Genomic DNA, 22,085 nt, shown 5'->3' with positions numbered 1-22,085 from the left:
TTTTAAACAGAACAAAACTAAGCCATCTGTGGAAAAAATACCTTTATATTCGGCAACAAATTTATTTAGCTTACTGGACGTAGTTGCGCTAATTTTCGGCATTTTTTCGTCAAAATAAAATACACGCACTCGGATCAACACGACAAACACGACTAATGTATGATTCACTAAAAGTTAAAACCTACTCAATAATAGATTACTACTTGTCCCGATATGTCTCAGATAAGATAAGAAAACGACTTCGTCAAATTACATGGATTATAAATATAACTATAAATACGTTATTTTAATAAAAATAACCAAAATATTACATATTATGCATTTAAAAACCGTATATATGCAAAAACAAATCGTAAAATACAGAAATATGCAGTACATGTCAAAAAAGGACAAAATATGCAAAAATATGCAAAATAAAACTTTTTATTTCGGATCTATTGATTACAAATCAAACTTGTAGCTTACCTAGCTATTTTTTGGACTATTCAGAAAAAACATGCAAATGCATATAAATCCGGGCCCTAAATTTATCATGAATAGCTGTAACTGAATATGGTCCCATCCATTTAGATTGTAGTTTTCCTTTTTGTTTATTATCTTTTACTAAAACTTTATCACCAACATTAATGATAATTTCATGCTGTTTTCTATCATATGCTGTTTTTGATCTCTGTTTCATCTCCATTAGCTTATCACGTTATTAAATTGTATAAATTTGGAAATATTATTCTTTATTTAGTATTTTTTTTTTTTTATGTCATCTAACCTGTTTTTAAACTGTTCTTTGATGTATTACCTTTCACTGTATTGTCTTAATTGTGCGCTATTTGGAAGAAATAGAAAATTTCATTGTGTGTGCAGAATGGAAAAATGGCCCTATTAAAATTACGAGACATGAAATAACCAAAAATTGTGTACTTACTTCAATTAAAGCATCATATAAGGAAGCTGCTTTTCCACTTAATCCTTCATTAAAAGAAATTGAAATGAAAAAAATAGTACAGAATAAGGAGGTTATCAGACATTTAATTGACATAGTGTTGTATTTGGGGAGACACTGTTTACCTTTTAGAGGTCATAAAGACCTGGAGAGGGTTGGAAAGATGATGTTCGTGGAAATTTTAAAGATTTAGCTATCTTATTGGCAAAATATTCACCTCCATTATCATGTAATTTAACTGAAGCTCAAATTAGGGGAAAACATACACAAAATTTTGTATCATGGAATCGACAAAATCAATTGATATTAGCTATTGCAACTAACATTCGTAATATAATAAAAAATGAAATTTTGGATGCAAAATTATTTTTCTTTATCTTTAGATCAACATTTGACGTGTCAAGAAAAGACCAATTGTCGCTGGTTATTCGATATATAAATAAAAGTAACGGTGTGGTCTGTGAACGGTTGATAGCTGTTAGAGAAACATTAATGACTACTGGTCAACATTTATTTACAGTCCTTGATGATATATGTAAAGATATGTGTTTAGATTGGAAAACTTATCTAGTTGGGCAATCTTATGATGGTGCTGCTTCAATGAGAGGTGCATACAATGGCTTACAAGCTATTGTAAAAGAGAATAATCCATTAGCTACTTACGTTTGGTGTTGGGCACACAAATTTAATTTGGGTATAGTCTATGCTGTAAATTCCTGTTCACAAGCTATACTCCGGTTAGGCTCACGAGAGATCAGTACCGCTATTCGACCAAAACGTGTCCGATTTCGCGCATGCACGCGACGATTGCGGCATATAGTGGGGTAAATCAGGTTCCGCGCCGTCGCTGCTGGTCATTCTGCATGCGCGTGACGGTACTGATCTCTCGTGGGCCGGAGTATAGAGACTTATTTGGTACATAGGAAACACTTTATGATTATATAAGCAGTAGTAATAAGCGAGTAGGACTTTACTCGGCGTCCCAAATAAAAATATATAACTAAAAAGAGTAGATATTACCCGATAGACATCACACTCAACTGCTCTTTGTACAGTTTTCGACACATATGATTCAATAATTGATACATTCAAGGATTTACAACACGATTCTGATTCTACGAAGAGTTGTTGACGCTTTTACCGTTGTCGGTGACCACAAAAGGCCAAGATTTATATAAGGTTAGGTTTATACAGTATTATACTGTAATAACATATTTTAAAACAGAAAAACTGAATTTAAAAAAAATTATCTCAGTTACAACTGACGGTGCTCCAGCAACGATTAACGCTCATCAAGGTCTTCAAAGATTAAACAATGACCCTAAATGCAACCCTGATGTTTTATCATATCATTGCATTATTCATCAAAGTGTTCTCTGTTGTAAACTAGACTCGAGTTTAGAAGAAATAATGAAAACGGTCATGAATATTGTTAACTTCATACGAACCAAAACTTCACTTTAGCACCGACAATTCAAGTTACTTCTCCAGGAAGTTGATTCGCAGTTTGACGATTTACTACTCCATAATAATGTGAGGTGGCTGAGTAAAGGCAATGTTTTATACAGATTTTTTGGTTTACTAAACGAGATTGAACTTTTTCTTCTTAATAGTACACATTTGGCTGCCAAAAACCATATAAAATTTATAAAAGACAACAATAACGTTGTAACCATTGCATTTTTAGCAGATATATTTCAACACGTAAATTTTTTAAATTTGAAACTTCAAGGTGCCCAGAAGCTTATTTGTCACTTAGTATCTGAAGTTAACTGTTTTTGTAAAAAAATAGAATTATTTTCTCAAGATCTTGGTAGTGAACAATTATATTTTACCAACTTGAAAAAAGTTTGTGATGAAAGAAATGATATTGAAATCGACAATTTTATCAATTTTATGACAAGTATTGAGACTGAATTCGAGAGACGATTTGCAGATTTAAAAACGTTGTACAACAGTAGTGTTACTTTACATCCTGACGGTGAATGGGTTAATGAAGCAATACGTGTTTTTAAATGTAATAAAGCAACTATTCAAATGGAAATCATTGAATTTCAAACGGATGATGTTCTAAAAAAATTGTATGATAAAAATTATGCAAAAACTGAAAGTAGTTACGAAGAATTTTAGTTAAAATGTGTCCGAAAAGAAATACCCAACGCTAAAATTATTTATACTGAAAATTTGTACGATGTTTGGCTCCACGTATGTTTGTGAATCATCTTTTTCAAAAATGAATTTTATTAAAAACTAGTTCAGGTCCCGGCTAACCAACAAACATCTTGAAATGATTATGAAGATAGCATGCACTAACCAGACCCCCAATTTTAAACAGTTAGTCGAGAGCAAGATTTGTTATTTTTCTCACTAAACAAATTTCTATTTTATTGTATTTATAAATAATTTGCGTTTGAATTTTCGTCAACTGGTTGTTACTGTCTTGAAATATTTGCATTTGTTTTAAACTAACATCAGAAGACATAATTTTGATAATATGTATCATTTATATATTTACACTAAGAAGGTACTTTATATATCTTTTATGGATCATTGAAAAATTAAAAATTATATTTTTGTTCATCACCATCATTAGTTAATATTCATATACAATTCATAGTACATTTGTACCTATCTAAGACTTCAAATTTGAAATTAGCCTTTTCATTATAATTTAATGTTATTAAATGTTTAACTACCTACTTTAAAAGTCATTGTAGGTAGGTACCTAAGACTGTAAATGTGACTTATTTTTTTCATTAAATTATATTGTCCTTATTGATATTGTAACCTTTGATGGTACATTTTTATTTTCATGAAAAATGTGTTTGAATTTTTGTCATCTGATTGTTATCATCTGGAATTATTTGCATTTGTTTTAAACTGACATCAGAGAACGTAATTTCGATAATTTGTTTAATTTATCTATTTACACTTTGAAGGTAATTTATATTTCTTGCTTGGGTCATAAGGAAATTATATTTTTGTTCATCACCATCATTAGTTAATATTCATATACAATTCATAGTACATACCTATCTAAGACTTCAAATTTGAAATTAGCCTTTTCATTATAATTTAATGTTATTAAATATTTAACTACTCTAAAAGTTATTGTAGGTAGTTACCTAAGGCTGTAAATGTGACATATTTTTTTCATTAAATTATATTGTCCTTATTGATATTGCAATCTTTGATGGTACATTTTTATTTTTATGAAAAATGTGTTTGAATTTTTGTCATCTGATTGTTATCATCTGGAATTATTTGCATTTGTTTTAAACTGACATCAGAGAACGTAATTTCGATAATTTGTTTAATTTATCTATTTACACTTTGAAGGTAATTTATATTTCTTGCTTGGGTCATAAGGAAATTATATTTTTGTTCATCACCATCATTAGTTAATTTTTTATACATAATTACAGGTCGTTTGTACCTATCTAAGACTTCAAATTTTAAATTAGTTTTTTCATCACAATTCAATGTGTATTCTGTGTTTATTTAATTTGTATTTAGCCCATTGATTTAAATTTAAAATATTATTGGATATAATCCATTTTCTTCAATCATTTTAAGACAAAATTTTATTGAAATGTATGGTAACTAATTAGAATAAAGCAAATTTTTAATTACACTAATAAATATTTGAATGTATGGTTTTTTTGTTGGTCTGTGTTAATAAAATTATAGAATTTATAAATTTTTGAAGTTTTGCAATTTTATTTTATAAGGTTATTCATACAAAGGCCACAATTTTAAGCATATTATGAGTCTTATCATTATTTTTTTACTAATTTGTTCAAACATAGATCGCATTTATAATGTTGTAATAAATGTAGTAAAATAGTAAATACCTATATTATGATTTATTATTCGATTGAACTACATGAAACCGCTGGCATGAACCTAAATTCTGTAAGTTAAATTAGTTAATCGTGTTTAACATAAATATACATATTATAGGAACCTAATATTACTTGTAGCTTAATTTAAATATTGCGAGTGTTGTAAACAATTAGTAGGTACCTATATTGATATCACTTTTTAAAAACTAGCACTTATATTTTATAATGTTATTTACACAGAAGCTACTATTTTTAACTAATTAATTCATATGAATACTTGAACATAATATTTAAAAATTGGTTATTGTCACATTTAATAGTGTAATAAATATTGCAAACTAGTAAATTTAGTTTACCATACACAATAGTATGATGCATATCTCAATGGGTAGCAGGGTCGCTTATTTTATACTAAAATGTACCTACCAAGTAGTACTAAATGACAACAATAATTTGTCTTGATAACAAAATTATACACATTTCAAAAATCTTCACTTACATTGCTTTTTAATTTAGTTTACCATACATATCTAAGTCTTAGTGGCTAGATTATTTTAATATATTAAAATCAACTAAATGACAACAATAATTCTCCACTTAGAATATATTATGAACATTTTTTTACTAAAGCAATAAGACATACTTAAAATACTTATTTTGTTTGAAGTCATGATTTGGACTTGGATGTTGTTATAATTAAATTAAAAACTCATATTATTATATTTATAATTTTATAAAACTATACATAATAAATTTATATGTATAAATATGGTATGCAACTATGTATTTTGCATATTAAACAGTTTACTTATTAGAGGAAAAAAATGTTATGTAAATTTAGTTTAAAAATTAAAGTTCTTATTGGTACTTATTATGTAATGTATTTTACCAATGTTATGTAAATATTGTTTGAATTTTGTCATTGGCTTTACTCTCCATGCCACAGATGAATATACTTCATATTAACCTATCAGTTATTTTATTCAATAATATTGATATTGGATCAATAGGTAGGTACAATTATTCAAAAAAAGGAAAAATTGATAATACAGATAATAGACACATTTTCAAATAAATTCAGTAAAAATTGCCTTGTTCTAGTGTATGTTTGTATTTGCTCATATTTTTATTTGCATTTGTCTGATTTTAAAACTTTTAAATTCCTAAGTCTAGCTATAACCTTAAGTCTTTAATAACTTTTAATCATTGTAACAACATCCAAGCCCTAGTTATTATTATTTAATATTGAATAAATCATATCTTTATGTTGTGAAAAGGTGATGTTCTTTCAAAAACTGTTTGATTTTTATGCATCATTTAGCTTTATGTTGAACGCGAAATTTAATCATACAAGTTTTCGAAATCAATGTTGTCATTTTGCAGTGTTTAGAAATGGTATATCTAATATTAAGTTTATTCGAACAAAATAAAAGTATGATAATAGTATTAATAGAGCCTGAAAGTTCATGCATTAAAAACTATCAAAATATACGCTTAAAATCACTAAAATATGATATAAATGTGTATTTTGTTTTTTTTACATTAAGTTATTTTTGTTTTTTGGTAAAAATAATAATTAAAAATGTGAGCCGTCACGGGACGCCTGGCAGATGTGAAACATTGACATTATTTTGTAAAAGTAATATGATTGAAAAGAACAGATTGCGATATAAACTAAATATGGAATAATGATAAAATAAAATATTACGATTTTTTCCAGAAAATAATGACTGTTTATTTAATAAACATTTATTTTCATTAAATATAAAAACAACATATACAACTTCATTTGTTCAATCAGTGACTTTGGTAATATTTACATTCGATGTTGCCTCTGACGACGGTATTACTGTGACAATTGGTCGATGGTAACTGAAGTATGTCACAAAAGTATTGGACATCACCAGGGCTGGATTAAGGCCCCATGCCGCCATGGAGCAAACATTTTTTGCCGCTCCTCCAGCCACCACCCCCTCCACCACCACCAAAAAAACCATAAAAAAACATGTATTAATATGTAAGTATTTATTTATTTATTATCTAAGTATTTATATCAAAATATTTTACATTTCATATTTATGGTAAATAGTTAAAATAAAATAATTCTGAATTTAAATATCTTTTTTTCTGGATTTCATTGTGGCAAATTGATGAATCAGTTCTTCCCACTTCATGTTTTTCACCAAATCTGATTCAATGCACAATATCGACAAGTTTGACATTTTTTCATGTATAAGAGATGATCGCAAATAATTTTTTACACGTTTTAAAACAGAAAAAGATCTTTCACCACTTGCATTTGAAGAAGGAAGAGTACAAATAATTCTTAAAATAATCTCTATATTTGGAAACGATGTTTCTAAAGAAGATGTAATTAATGTTTTATGTAATGCAGCAAATGATAATTTACATTCTGTGGGAAAATCTTTAACAATGCTCTTGAATTGTATTAATTCTTCTTCAAAATCTGTTTCTATATCTAAATGATATAGTTCAACAAGATTTTTACCTTGTATTCGAATACTTTCCAATGTCTCATTTTCTAAGTTTAATAGAAATCCAAATCTATTATTGATTTCAATATAAACTTCCATTCTTTTATTTAATTGAAAAACAATTGTGTCAATTATCACCAAAAAAGTTTCAATTTTCATTTTTTCATTTCCGGTGAAATTAATTTCATCTGAGCTCAAATCATCGATATTAAACGTTGATTTTTTTTTGGTTCTGGATGTTTCCCATGAAAATAATTCACTGCCGCATCGAATTTGGGCCTCTTCTAAAAATGTATGAAATGAACTTCTCATATTTTCAATATAATCTTACAATGAACGATATAAAGAAATAACTATTGATAAATCAATATTTTCCGATTGTAATGTCTTTGACGTAGCATCAAAACGTTTTAAAATTGGACTCCACATAGATAATAAAAATGAAAATTCCAAACTATTAATTTTTTTATGAATTGAACGTGCTTCATGACATATGGCTGGTCTCTGGTTTTTATCTAAATATATTTTTTCTAACGACTGTAGTATTTCTTTGTATCCTTCATTAAGGGATTTACAAACATCATATCTTGAAGACCACCTCGTTTTACATAAATTTTTTATTGTTAATGAATCTGGAGTTTTATCAAGACATTTTTCTAAAGTTTCCCAACGACTCGTTGAACCAGAAAAGAAATTATATATCATTTGTGTATTGTAAAAAAAACGTGTCCCCTCACTAGTAGCTTCAGCAGCATTTTGGCCTACCAAGTTTAACGAATGAGCTGCACATGGAACGTACAATGCTTGTTTAGATGTACGTTTTATACGCGCTTGCAGCCCATTGTATATGCCCGACATATTAGACGCATTGTCGTACGACTGACCTCTACAGTTTTTTAAATCTATTGAATGATCAGTAAAAAAATTAAGTAAGGCATTTTCCATATCTTCCGCTTTATGACCAACTGATTTAAGAAATCCAAGAAATCTTTCAACTGCATAGTTATTATCTTCAATGTACCTTATAATGATGGTTAGTTGATCTATTTTGGTAATGTCAGGGGTAGAATCTACTACAATTGAAAAATATTTAGATTTTTTTATTTTATTAGTAATATTATCAATTACTAATTTACTCATTAAAGAAATAAATTCATCACAAATTGTAGACGATAAATATGAAACGTTTCCACGGCCTTCATTTCCAAAATTGGTAATGTGATTTGCAATGAATGGGTCAAACTTAGAAATTAATTCTAGGCATCCTAAATAATTACCATTATGTTTTGAACCAAAAGTTTGATCATCTCCCCTAAAAGCGAGCCCTCTTTCTGATAGAAATGAAATTGTAGCCACTATACGATGCAACACATTTTTCCAATAGCTCATTTGAGATTGTATTTCTTCTTGTAAAGCGTGATCAATAACGTCTTTATTTTTAGTTGTTCTTAAAAACCATTTACGGACATTTGTATTATGAGCTACACTTTTCTCATGTTCATTGACTAGATGATGACATTTTTGCCAATTTGTAAACCCAAAATTAGGATCACTGAAGGCGTGTTTATTAGAACCAAAAATTAAACATTGAAAACAATAAAGCGCATTTTTAGATTTTGAATAGAGAAGCCAATTCCTTTTTTTGCGTTCGCCATTAAGAAGACACCTTTCAAATATGTCATATGGAAGTTTTCTAATATTTTTTCCGCATAAACGTTTTGTACTTTTAAAGTCAATATCAATCAAATTAACAAAAGGCGGATTTTTTAACAAATAGTCAATTGTATCAGAATCTAAATTCCATTCTGCTGGATCTGACCCAGGAAATTGTTTTGATACGGATACATTTTTTGAAGAGCTGGTAATAAGTTCTAAGTTAGGAGACGGAATTTCATTGTTTTTTTGTTCATCAAAATTATTAGTTTCAGCTAATGAATCAATAATAGATAGACTACTAGAATTAAGTTCGTAATTGTTGAGTTTTTCTACAACTTCGTCGTTTTGAACACTTGAATATGAATCCTAAAACCAAAAAATAAAACTGTGACGTCGAACAACAAAATTGAATTCAATAAAACCAAAATTAAACAAAAAATATTCAATTGTATCACAAAATATATCATTACTATCTAATGGAAATAATGGAATATTAAAAAAAATGTTCTAAATAAATTCGAACGTAACAACCAAAGATGGTTTATAATTTGTATAAAATAAAATACCAACATGATTTTACGTAACGTCAAGTTATGTACTTACTAAAATCCTACTTATCGGTTACAGTGTAATACAAAGACATATTTTATGTAATATTTCAAAAATTTACCTTTTTAAAAAAACTATCTAATTTTGCCGTTTTTGCAATAACTTTTTCTTCTTTCAACTTTTTTTCTAATGCTATTTTTTGATATTTCGAACCACTCAGTCTTATTCTTTTCATTATTACTAGTACTACTTCGACACTTCGTAACTATACAACTGACTGACAAATCACATTAATAAAATATTAGTTTAAAACTTTAAAGGTTTGAACTCGTCAACTGCGCATGAAACACTACACGTCTACACAACTAAAGCGACTGCAGATATTGAGATTTGATATTAAACACAAATTGTAGATATTCGATCAAAAATACAATTATATAATATTTAATCAATGCTTATACCTATATAAGTTATAGCCGATAGGCTACTTCTATGAATTATTGTAATCGAAATCGATAAGACATCGTATATACGTTACTTAACGTCAACATGCGGGTTCCGTTCTAATGTATGTGTTATCTACCGTACGATATTCGAATCCAATTTTCAATACTTAATTTAAGAATTAGGATAGTCGACGAATGACAATAATTATTGTAACGACAATTATTCACATTTGATTCCATTATAAGTAGAATTCAAAATTGAGAAATAAAAATAATTTAGCATCATTTTCAATTTTAATTTACAAATTATTTTTAAAAATATCCATAGTAAAAAAATATTTTAACATATTGTAATTTATTATTTATTAGACTGGTAGTGCAAATTTTGCCGCCCCTCAAAATTTGCCGCCTGGAGCAAATGCTCCATTTGCACCTAGTATAATGCGGCCCTGGACATCACATTGTCAAGATATCTTATAAATACAGCATCTATTGTTGTTCCGTATCTGGTAGTAGGTTCTCTTGGATTATTGTTAATTTGCAATTGAAATTCTTCTTGAAGGAACGTAATTAATGGCGTTGATTCATCTTTTGCAAAATTTACATTGAAATCTCCAGCTAAAATCATGCGAAGAAACTTTCCGCTTCACGCTGTTTCAATTTGTCTCTGTTCTGCTCCCTGTATCGTTTTTGACGTTCTTTTTTATTATTATTTACTCTAAAAAAAATATGTAAGTGTTAAAAGAAGTTAAAATAGAAAATTAGTATATTCTGGTACTATTAGATTAATAAAATCTTACATAACATTAATAGTATGTCTTGTGTTTAACTGATCTTGGTGATGTCCAGTTTCAATAATAATATTTTGTGACCCCTGTGATGATTGTTGGGTACTGAAATATTTATAAAAAATATGTTATTAAAATATACAGAAAATTTTAATTGGCTTTAATATACTAGTGAACTTAAGAATCTTAGCTAGTTATTGTCATATATTTCTAAAGATCGTAAATTATACATATCAATAATAAATGTTTCAATATAAATTCCACCATAATTAGAAAATAAATTAATTTTTTAATATTTATATTAATAACAAATAAGAAAAACATTCGTGCTCTGCACGCCATCAGCTGATTTTGAATCACAATTTTGTCAGTCTTAATAAATTTATTCTTCAATCAATTGTTTTAATGCATTAATTTTAATTAGAATGAAATCAAAATTAATAATTAATTTAAAAACATTATATGCAATAAAATTTATGTAAATATTAATCTACCAAAAGAGTAAATTTTACAATTACTGGCACTTCAAACACACCAAATATACACGTGCTCAATGCACAGATAAATGCTCACTTTAATTATAATAGAAATATAATTAACTTACTGATGACTTGATAGTGTGTCATAGTTTGATTTTGCTTTCTTTGCAAGAAGCTGATCACTGTCACTCTCTAAATTAAATAATTAAATAATTTGTTTTCAAGTAAAAGACAGGTTATGTGTACCGTAGTAAACAACACTATGGAGTATACACTATAAGTATCCGAGCTGTGTGGCGAGAGAGATGGCTTAACACGGGATCGAGTGGGAAGAGAATCGCAGTCGGTTGCGCATGGCGACGCGTCGCCACACAGTACACACTACTGCATATAGACTGTATATATACACCATCATAAAGCGTGGCGACGCGTCGCCACGCCAGAAACTTGTTTTACGTGCGGCTATAGATGTTTCACATCAAAAGATGGGAAAAAAATATCCACAATTTTGATATGATTATATTTAAGCGGCCCTCACACGATAAATATTACTGACAGTATAATTATTGACAGTATTTACATTACTGACAGTGTACTCCTCAAACGGTCAGTATAACGGTCAGTAAAAATTAGTGTCAATTCACAGTATTGATCTGTATTTACATTGTTCGGGTGTTCGTTTGGTCAGTAGGTTAAATTAAAGTAATAATAAAAAATTAATAAAATAATTTTTTATTTGAAAAACAATTATTTTCTTATAATGGACGAAAATCGTCGTAAAGCGTGCATAGCAATTATTTTAACGTTTTCTATTCCAAGTAAACGGATAACTAATAGGAAGCGATGGGTAAAAGACTGGATTAGCAAACGTAAGAAGTATTGTCATTTAAATCTGTTAAAAGAAATCCAGCTTTCCGACCCAAAAGACTACCAGAATTATTTTCGAATGAACATTGACATCTATAATAAATTACTAAGCATGGTAGAACCACTTATTATTAAGAAAGATACTAATATGAGGGAAAGTATTCCTCCAAATCAAAGACTGGCTCTTACTCTGAGATACCTTGCAACTGGGAGATCGTTTGAAGACTTGAAATATTCTGCAGTCATCGCGCCAACAACCATAAGTGAAATCGTGATGGAGACTTGCAAAGCTATAATTATTGTTCTTAAGGATCGCATTCAGGTTAATAAAATTATACCTATTAATGCTTTATAATAAATAATTATTTTAATGATATAAACAGCACATTTTATTAGTTTTTACAATATCATTTGTACATAGTTATAATGATTTAGTAATTATACACAAATTATTATTTATAGGCTTGTTCATTAAAACTTGTAAAATATGTTGATAAATTTTCGGAAAGTGATATTACATTTTCTGCCGATGCACTTGTAGAATGATCCGTCCATGTTAATGGTGTTGTTGAACGACTAAAATTTCCAGTAGTACTTTGTGGGTTAATGTGAACTGAATTTCTATTCAATGTCCCAAGTTGAGCCTCAAACAAAATGTCATTTATAGCTTTTTCTGCAAATAGTTTTTGATTTGAATCCAAAGTTTTGAGTTTACTAGCCCACACTTTTGCTATGTCTAAATCACTACCTTGGTTATTGTCTTTAGCTAAATAACCACATGCCAAGGATAACAATTCGTTTTGTTGAGCCACAGTTGACGAAGTCTTTAGTTTTTTCGATTTTGGTGTTAAGAATGATGAATTATCATTTATCTCGACTGGTTCAATAATGCCATTATCAGTTCTCTAAAATCAAATAATATTAAGCAAATTAAAAATATATATATATATATAATATGTAAAAAAATTAATTAATATATTTCAGCTTCCGCAGAATACTGAACAATGGAAAAGTATAGCAAATGATTTTGGATGCAAATGGAACTTTGAAAATTGCATCGGCTCTATCGATGGTAAACACGTTAATATAAAAAAACCTAAAAATTCGGGTTCTGTGTATTATAATTATAAAGGTACATTCAGTATCGTATTAATGGCAATAGTTAATGCAAATTACCAGTTTATTATGGTTGACGTTGGCGCAAATGGGCGAATTTCGGATGGAGGAGTACTGTATTATACCAAATTTTGGGAAAAATTTGAAAACCATACTTTAAACATTCCACCACCGTCATGTTTAACAAATACTATTGAAAAATACCCGTATGTATTTCTTGGCGACGAGGCATTTTCATTAAAGACGAATCTTATGAAACCATATAGTCGACATGATTTGACAAATAAGCGCCGTATTTTTAATTACCGCCTTTCGCGTGCCCGTCGTGTGGTAGAAAACGCTTTCGGAATACTAGCCAGTCGGTTTGGAGCTTTTCAAAAACCAATAAACCTCGAACCAGACAAAGCGTCTACAATTACATTAGCCTGCTGTTATTTGCATAATTTCTTAATAGAAAATAATAAACATCTTTATTGTTCAAGAAATGTCCTCATAACAGAAAATTTGGAGACAGGCGAACTTCAAATTGGCGATGAAATAACCGAAAATGTGTTAACTCCTTTGCAAAAAAATCCTATTCGAAATAAAAGTGCGAATGCGAAAATTGTAAGAGATAAATATTGCGATTACTTCAGTAAAGAAGGTCAAGTCCCATGGCAGTTTAATATTAATAATATACATTAACTAATTTATATTTGTATTATTCTTTTATTATATTTTTAAAAATAAAATAATATATCTTAGTGATCTTACCTTGTCATTATTTGTATCGTCGTTTATCGATGAAATACTATCTACTGGTTTTTCCAAATCGGCCAAAAACGCCAGTTCTTCAAATAACCAACTCGAAGGTTGATAAATGTCGTCAGCTCCAGCGCCACTTCTTTTAGAATCATGAATTTTTTTTAATTCTTTACGGAAATTACTTCGTAAAGTATTAATTTTCTTTTTTACATCATCTATACAAGCTTCAGGCTTAATTAACTTATAAACTAAACTATAAACTTAATTCACTATAAGCATCTTTTTTTTTGTCTCTATTACTATAGTCTTTGCAACGAATATCCCATAAACATTTCAAATCTTTATACTTGGAAACAAAATCACGTAATTGTTGTTCACGGCATTCGCGCGCGTTTGGAAATTCATCACGTGCGTCATCCATCGCTGCGATGTCAATACTGACGAAATGTCAATATCGACCTCACACTATAAATATAATTATCAGTAACCAAATACTGACGACTCGATATCCGAATTTTTCATCAGTCATCAGTATCGTTTTATCATACTGACAGTACATCAGTACTCACATCACACGATCAATAATACTGTCATTATCCAAAATACTGTCAGTAATATTGATCGTGTGAGGGCCGCTTTACTTCAAGAATTAAATTTTACAACTATGGATTTTGAATATTTTGTTAGGGTTTCAAATACAAATGAATGACAATTATCAGCCCGATCAAGCAATGACGCTAGTTTTAATCAGGTTTTTATTTTATATTGGCAACGTTGAAAGGACATATTTTTCAACAAATACATTTGGAATTATACTCAAAGTCCGACAATATCATAAAATATTAATAAAAAAAAAAAATAATAATAATAATAACACTAAAATGCAGTAAAATGTAATTTTATTTTAAAGTATGCTTATATTTTTAAAAAACCTCAAAATATGCGAAAATATGTACATTAAAATTTCATTTTTGAACTCGTTAAATTGTGATTCAAATTTTTATCTCATCAAGCAACGTTTTGATGCACTCAGTAAAAACATGCAAATGCATGAACTTCCGGGCCCTAGTTATTACCTTTTATTTAAATAAAAAAATATATTTAGGTACCTAAATTAGTCGAAAAATACAGGTACCTATTTGTATAAATTTTAAATAATTGTATGCTGTATAATATAATTTATACAACAATTTGATATAAATAGCTATTGCCTATTTATTTACTCTATGATCTTTGTTTATAATTTTATATTTTAAATAATAAATATTATGTTATGATTATAAATAGAACAATATATAATATATTACGTATTGTTATATCATGTAGGTATATTATATTGTTATCTAATGTGTTGTTTTTTTTTATTTTCAATACAATGATACGATTTTACCTATGTAATATATTAAGCTTAAATTAAGATACCAAACATACGTTTTAACACGTTGACCGCCATACGGCCGCCGGCGGCCACAAAAATATTGTTACAAATTAAGAATTTTAGGCCGCCGGCTGCCGTAACATTTTATTCCTGCGAGGCCATGCGGCCGCCGGCTGCCGCATTTCTCATATTCTTTTACATAGAGATAAAATTGTTGGCGCTGTAGTAATGATTTTTATAATTATTTTGTGACGTAGAGCTAAAAATTCTGCATCGATTGATATATTTTTAATCTTTTTACAATATTTTTTCATCGTTATATTGTGGTTCAAATAAGTACCTATATAGAAGACAAGTTTTCATTTACTCACTTTATTTTATTCAATAACAATGTCATGGTATTATTTAAATAAAAAAATCTTGTTAAAATAAAGTAAAGTATCTTGTTAAGTATTTTTTAAATGAATAAATAAAATAAAACAAACATCTTTTTTAATATCGAACTATTATAACATCTTTTAAAAATAATTTATTTTATTTCCATATTTAAAAACTAATTAAAAAATTTTAAATGTTTATTTACAATATTAATAGTACCTAATTTTTATTTTGTATGATGTTTGACAAAACAATCAGCACACGTGTAAACATCACATGTTTCGCAAAGAGTTGTAACCCTTTTCACATCTTTGCAAGCCTGTACTGATCCTACAGTAGTTGTCTTTTCGTTATAACAATGAGCACATCTCTTTCGCAGTTTTCGGTTTCTGTTGCACTTTAATGTAGTTTGTATAAAAACGTGTTTTGCTCGTCGTGTTTTCGGTAACACAAGTGAAGTTTGGTCCTGTTCTGATTGACAGTGGCGCAACTAGAAAAAAATTTTGGGGGGGGTTGCATTAGTACAATATAATATATACATAAGATAAAATCCTGTATGGTTAATTATATAATTTATTACATAAATAATGTTAATATATTATTTATAAATCATCATACATAACAAGAAATAAAATAATAAAGTCATAAGTATAGAAATAGTCATATTATGAATAAAAAACACTTATAAATTAAGATTGAGTCTCCGTTTTGAAGTTTTAGCCATTTCATCAATAATCATTGATGGATCAACATTAATATCTTGGTGTATATTGAGGACTGCCAATCCATTTAGTCTCATTTGACCAGTAGTATTTCTGAGATAATTTTTAAGTCGACGCAAGGATGAAAAAGACCTCTCTCCAGTAGCTGTTGTGACTGGCAGTGTAATTAATATTTGCAATAACTTTGAGATTAAAGGAAAAAAATCAGGATTACAATGGAAAAATAGTTCTGTTATTGTTGACGACAAATTTGGTGATTTGAATGCACAACTGTTATACCACAGTTTAAGTTCACCATAACCCATTTCTAAGCTAGTCAAATTGATGCTGTCACTTAATATATCAGTATAAAAATTGAACAGAATTTTGAAGTCCTCAAATGTTTCTTCAGATATTTGTTTGCTGGTCTTAGGTAATAAGCAGTTGAAATTTTTTAGTTTGGCCCTATGTTCAAGAAATCGTCCGTGTAGTTGTTCAAGAAAATTATCAAGAAATGGGATGAATGTTGAGATTCTATAATATTCTATTGGATTATTATTCATAACATTACTCCTATTTTTTTGTCGACTTGTTGTTCTTGGAACACTAACAGTTATATCAAAACTACTACAGACATCCTCTACTTCTTTAAATATTTTTTCAAACTCAGCATTAGCGTTATCACGGATTTGTTTTATAGTTGATTGAGTCATATCAGCAAATTCTAGAGCAGATTCTAAATCTAAGTTTTCAGTTTGAAGAAATTTGCTCAAAGGAGCACTTATTGAAAATACTTTTACTAATATCAATAAGGCTACTTGAAACCTTAATTGATGGATGGAGGAACTAAGTTGGTTAGCTAAAGCAGAAGTCTCATTATCTTTCCAAGTAGATATTTCATTAAGTGCATCCACAACTGCTGGTTGAAGTTCATGAAACACAAGTACAGCGTCATGTCGCTCAACCCACCTTGTAGGGCAAAACTTTTTTAGTTTTTTCAATTTTGATTCATGTAGTTCATTCTGAATTGATATTTTGAGTACATTTTGTCTTTTAGGATAGCCAAAAAAGTTACATATAGCTTGCATTGTGCCCATACAGTTTCGAATATCAGTTACATTACAACTAAACGAAATAGCCAAGTTTAAACAATGTGCTCCACAGTGGATATATAAAGCCATTGGATATTTATCATTGATATGTTTTTGTGTTCCATTAAATTTCCCGGACATAGCCGCCGCTCCATCATACCCTTGTCCAATTAAGTATTTCAGTTCGAGTCCCATGATCTCAAGATTTTGAAGTATAGTTTGTGCTAATGCTTTGCCACTTACATCAGTAACTTCCACAAATTGTAAAAAATCTTCTCTAATTTTTTTTTGTTCTAAATTAACATAACGCACACAAATGGTGAGCTGTTCTTTATTGGAGATGTCACTGGTCTCATCAGCCAATACAGAAAACCCTTTGGCTTTGTTTACAGCACATACAAGATTTTGTAAAATAAGATTATTACAAGCAGAAAGTATCTCATTTTGTATTTTCCAGCTCAGATATGTTGCATTTTTTGCGCAAGAAGTTAAATGACTCTTTAAATATTCATCTCCAGCATCTATTCGAAACCGAAGTAACTGTCTAAAATTTCCATCGTTACATTCAGGCTCATTAATATTCTCATTAGCATTTAATAACATTTCGCTGTCCCTATGGCCTCTTAAGGCTATACCTTGCCTTCCACAAAATATAACTGTTTTTACTATTGGAATAACCTTTAACCGGTTTGCTTCAATTTCTTTTTTAAGCATAGTGTTAATTTGAATATTTATTGAATCAACATTTTTCGATTTGACTGCCAAAAAATGATCATAACGATATTGACATGTTTTATGATAATTACTTTCTGAATGAAGTTTGAAGTATCCTTTATCACCTAACGCCTTCTTCCAGTTGTCAAATTTTTCTAATACTAATTTTCCTAGATTCTGATGTCCTCCTTTACCTACACCATCATTTGGACTGAAAAATACACAAGTTTTACAGTACACACCATTTTGCTCAAATGAATAATGAAGCCATTTAAATTGAAAAAACCATGCAATTTGACATTTCAGATTTCTTTTTCCAGTTTTAGGAAAAATATAGTCTGGAGTGGGATGCTTAAGCTTTGCCAATGCTGTAATTTTTTCATCTTCAGACAACTAAAATAAAAAGCACCAAAAGCTTAATAAGTACTAATAAGCAATAAACAAAAAACTCATTATTATACTATACACACTTTCTTTCCAACATAAAATGATATGTCATTTTCTATATTTTTTTCAACTGCATTAACAACATCACAAGTGCTTGGCTAGTTTGAAGCAAAGCAATAAATAATAATTAGCAAATATTAGGGTACTTTAAAATTCAAGCAATCATAATTAAAAAAAAAAATGTAATATATTTATCATCTACTTTGAAAAATATTATTGGCTGCATGCCTACATGCTGGACTGTTCATAATTATTTTAAAGTCATAAGCAGATAAGACTATAAGAGAAATTATACATTAAATTTTTTTTTAAATTTAAACATTACTTACCATCATTGAAACAGAACTATTTTCTACTACACACTCATCTTCTTTGAATGGTGATGTAACACTATTACTGGTAGTTTCTTTGATGATTTTTGGAGTTTTTGTAAAGAAAAAATCATTTATTTTTCGTTTTGCCATTTGTATAAATTATTATGATTGTGATAATTTACCTTTAACTAAACAATGAACAATGGATATAAAATAGTTTTAATTTTCGTACTGACTACACGGTGTACTCAGTTTTAATCGAGATTCGAGATCATAATATTGTTATCAAATTCGATTTTATCTGACGTGATGAATGGTATATTACATAGAGTATCATAAAGGCACCGCGCCGTATCGATAAATATTGACGCTACCAATGCCTCATTTTATAGTGTGACCATTTTCAGTGAAACAAATTATGTATAACATTGACCGTACCCCGTCACCAACCGGCCGGGTCCGGCGCATAGAGTAATATCACAGAACAATGGTAATATAGAGCAATATTGTTGATGAGCACTAGCGGATTAATTGTCGTAGACTGCCTCTTTTATTTTACTCCTTTTTATGTGTTTTTAACTACGGCGGCTAAAAAACATAACACTAAGCCTCGGAAAAATTTCGGGCGGGGTCATAACCCCTTAACCCCCCCCCCTAGTTGCGCCACTGCTGATTGATTAAATCCAATGAATCCAAGCATTTCATTAATTAATAATTCTCGAAATTGCGTGATCTTTAGTTTATTCTGTGGCGTATTCAAGTTATAAACTATCAATGCATTCACTACTGCAGTTCCTAATAAGACTTCGGTTGCCACTTTGTGGTACCACCTTATGGATTTTCGTACAGGGCTACTATAGCTGGATAGCTGATCTGATAAATCAATGCCAGCCTTCCCAGCATTATAGTCAATTATTATTTTTGGCTTCACTATTGATTCGTTTTTTCTATTTTTTTTACCTGTGTCTATCATAGAAATGTCACGGCGAGTAGATAACATGGTGACATCCCTTTTGTCACGCCATTTGGCAACCACAATACCGTTTGAATTTTCTTTTCCTACTATTTGTCCTGGTTGTAGCTTTGCTTTTGTAACATCTGGTAGTTTAACTCGATTGGATCTTAATGTACCGATTAAATGCGTATTTTTTTCTAATAGCTCATTGGCTAAATTAAGCGATGTATAAAAATTATCTGTTATAATAGTTCTGCCGCAATTTAAATATCTGGAACTTAAATCTACAACGACTCTGCAACCTAATCCTCTTCCATCAGTTTGGCTTTTGCCTGCATAAACTTCCATATTATACGTATACCCGTTAACGCCACAAAGTTTAAATAATTTTATTCCGTACTTATGCGCCTTTCCAGGAATATACTGTTTGAATTTTAATCGCCCACGAAATGGAACCATTGTTTCATCTACAGCCATCATTTCTTCTGGTTCCATTATATTTTGAAAGTTATGAACCATTTTTGTAATCAGATTTCGAATTTTAAAAATTCTATCACTTTCAGGAGCTTGGTCGTTATCGGCAAAATGCCAAAATCGGAGAATCAACTCGAATCGATTTCTTGACATGATATTTTTTGCTACACAATTTTTGTATAACATCTTCACACTCCAATAATCTTTTAAACTTGGCATTTGGACTAGCCCCATCCACATAAGCAAACCTAAGAACTGTTTAATTTCAACATCATTGGTAGGCACCCACTTAGAAAATCTACTAGCTTTAGTCAATCGATGTTTAGATAACACCTGATCAGCATTCTTATTCGTTTCGACAACCATTAAATTAATTATTTCGTCAGTTATAAATAAGTTCAAGTATGTCCATATTGTTGCATTGTGCGGTATTTCAATTTTTAGACCGGGATTTTTTTCGAACAAAAAATTTTTTTGGTTTTGGTTCGTTATATCATTCCATGTTTGTTTAGAGGTCTTTGGATGGTTATTAACTACCTCTAAAGTATTTTCATCAATATCACTACTATCTGAAAATACCACCATTTTTTAAATATTTAATAGACAAAAAAAAGTTGTATAGAAAATTATATTTTACAAAATAAAACCATACTGCGATAAGGTGGTATTTAAATTATTTTTTGTATCTAGCTTTATTAGTTTTTTATTTATTTAAAATTAAAATTTTTCTTTAGAAAAAAATATATTATATTTTACTTTACACATTCTTTGTACTAAATACATATGTATTATTAAATATAAAAGTATTATATAATATAATAGTTGTACTTACCATTGAAACTTTGATTATCACCTGACGAGTTTGGAGGCATGTATGTATCGTCCTCATCCGTGTCATCAAATTCACTAAACGAACTTAAATCAGACTCAGACTCTTCCAATAACCCTCTAACAACATTTTCATCACCAATCTTGAACCTTTTTGCCCGTGAATTCATTTTTAAAAGATAAAATTCAAAAATTGTCACAATAAATAAGTTAGACCGCCGGCGGCTGTATGGCGTCTGATAGTGAATCGTATTATCGAGGTGCCGAATTGCCGCCGGCGGCTGTACAATTATTGTTGAAAATGAATAATCTATGTATAAAAATAAATATTTTGATGTTTAGTTCGTATTTTTAGACCTATTTGTTCAAGAGATAACACATCGAACGTTTTCGTAATTCCCATAAAATAGGCCGATGGCGTTGTAATAATAAACAACAGTACGGCCGCCGGCGGCTGTATGGCGGTCAACGTGTTAAGACTATAATAAATTGATAGTAATATAGCATAAAGATTATTAAGGTTGTATAAGAATGCATCGGTGTATAACAGAAGCACAAATGTCTATTATTATTATTCATTGATGGCATTTTATAAATTAAAATACAAAATTCAAATGTTAATAACTTCTTTAATTATTTATGCATAATTATGAATGATACGTCAAAATTCATTAAAAAATAAATCATATATGAATCATATTTCAAAAATATATGTTCCCATTTGAATTTTAAAAGTTACCACTAAAATGTCCCCTTTTTAATTAATAAAAAAAATAATTAATATCAAATTACTTTAGATTATATGATTCAAAAAGGTTTCACATAGGTCATTTTTCTCTAATTTAAGTATATCATGCTGAATTTGGCTGTCACATGAAAT

The 22,085-nt window shown here is 29.3% G+C and overlaps 4 protein-coding genes across 5 annotated transcripts; 2 read left to right on the top strand and 2 right to left on the bottom strand.

Moving 5' to 3' along the window:
• Nucleotides 1–532: 532 nt before the first annotated feature.
• On the top strand, nucleotides 533–3,070 carry LOC132925951 (general transcription factor II-I repeat domain-containing protein 2A-like). Its single transcript, XM_060990306.1, has 4 exons — nucleotides 533–542; nucleotides 934–1,108; nucleotides 1,324–1,648; nucleotides 2,405–3,070. Exons 1-4 carry the CDS (start codon nucleotides 533–535, stop codon nucleotides 3,068–3,070), a joined length of 1,176 nt encoding a protein of 391 aa, XP_060846289.1.
• An 8,888-nt stretch (nucleotides 3,071–11,958) lies between these two features.
• LOC132927508 (uncharacterized) lies at nucleotides 11,959–12,443 on the top strand. The gene has a single exon (XM_060992051.1). It carries the CDS (start codon nucleotides 11,959–11,961, stop codon nucleotides 12,418–12,420), a length of 462 nt encoding a protein of 153 aa, XP_060848034.1. The 3' UTR covers nucleotides 12,421–12,443.
• A 3,793-nt stretch (nucleotides 12,444–16,236) lies between these two features.
• Nucleotides 16,237–19,583, bottom strand: LOC132927700 (52 kDa repressor of the inhibitor of the protein kinase-like). Of its 2 annotated transcripts, XM_060992291.1 has the most exons (3): nucleotides 19,131–19,583; nucleotides 18,964–19,040; nucleotides 16,237–18,398 (listed from the first exon to the last, which is right to left on the bottom strand). In XM_060992291.1, the coding sequence occupies exon 3, from the start codon at nucleotides 18,185–18,187 to the stop codon at nucleotides 16,364–16,366; it is 1,824 nt and encodes a 607-aa protein (XP_060848274.1). In that variant the 5' UTR covers nucleotides 18,188–18,398; nucleotides 18,964–19,040; nucleotides 19,131–19,583; the 3' UTR covers nucleotides 16,237–16,363. The 2 variants fall into 2 exon arrangements, with proteins under 2 accessions (XP_060848274.1, XP_060848273.1); XM_060992290.1 differs by having other exon boundaries at nucleotides 18,964–19,583.
• Nucleotides 18,213–21,375, bottom strand: LOC132925950 (piggyBac transposable element-derived protein 4-like). Its single transcript, XM_060990305.1, has 6 exons — nucleotides 21,210–21,375; nucleotides 19,909–20,946; nucleotides 18,964–19,040; nucleotides 18,658–18,732; nucleotides 18,318–18,580; nucleotides 18,213–18,231 (listed from the first exon to the last, which is right to left on the bottom strand). Exons 1-6 carry the CDS (start codon nucleotides 21,373–21,375, stop codon nucleotides 18,213–18,215), a joined length of 1,638 nt encoding a protein of 545 aa, XP_060846288.1.
• Nucleotides 21,376–22,085: the final 710 nt, after the last annotated feature.

The sequence above is a fragment of the Rhopalosiphum padi genome, chromosome 3, assembly GCF_020882245.1.
Source record: "Rhopalosiphum padi isolate XX-2018 chromosome 3, ASM2088224v1, whole genome shotgun sequence".
NCBI lineage: Eukaryota > Metazoa > Arthropoda > Insecta > Hemiptera > Aphididae > Rhopalosiphum > Rhopalosiphum padi.
The sequence above is the reverse complement of the archived record's forward strand: the minus strand, read 5'-3'. Positions and strand labels throughout refer to the sequence as shown.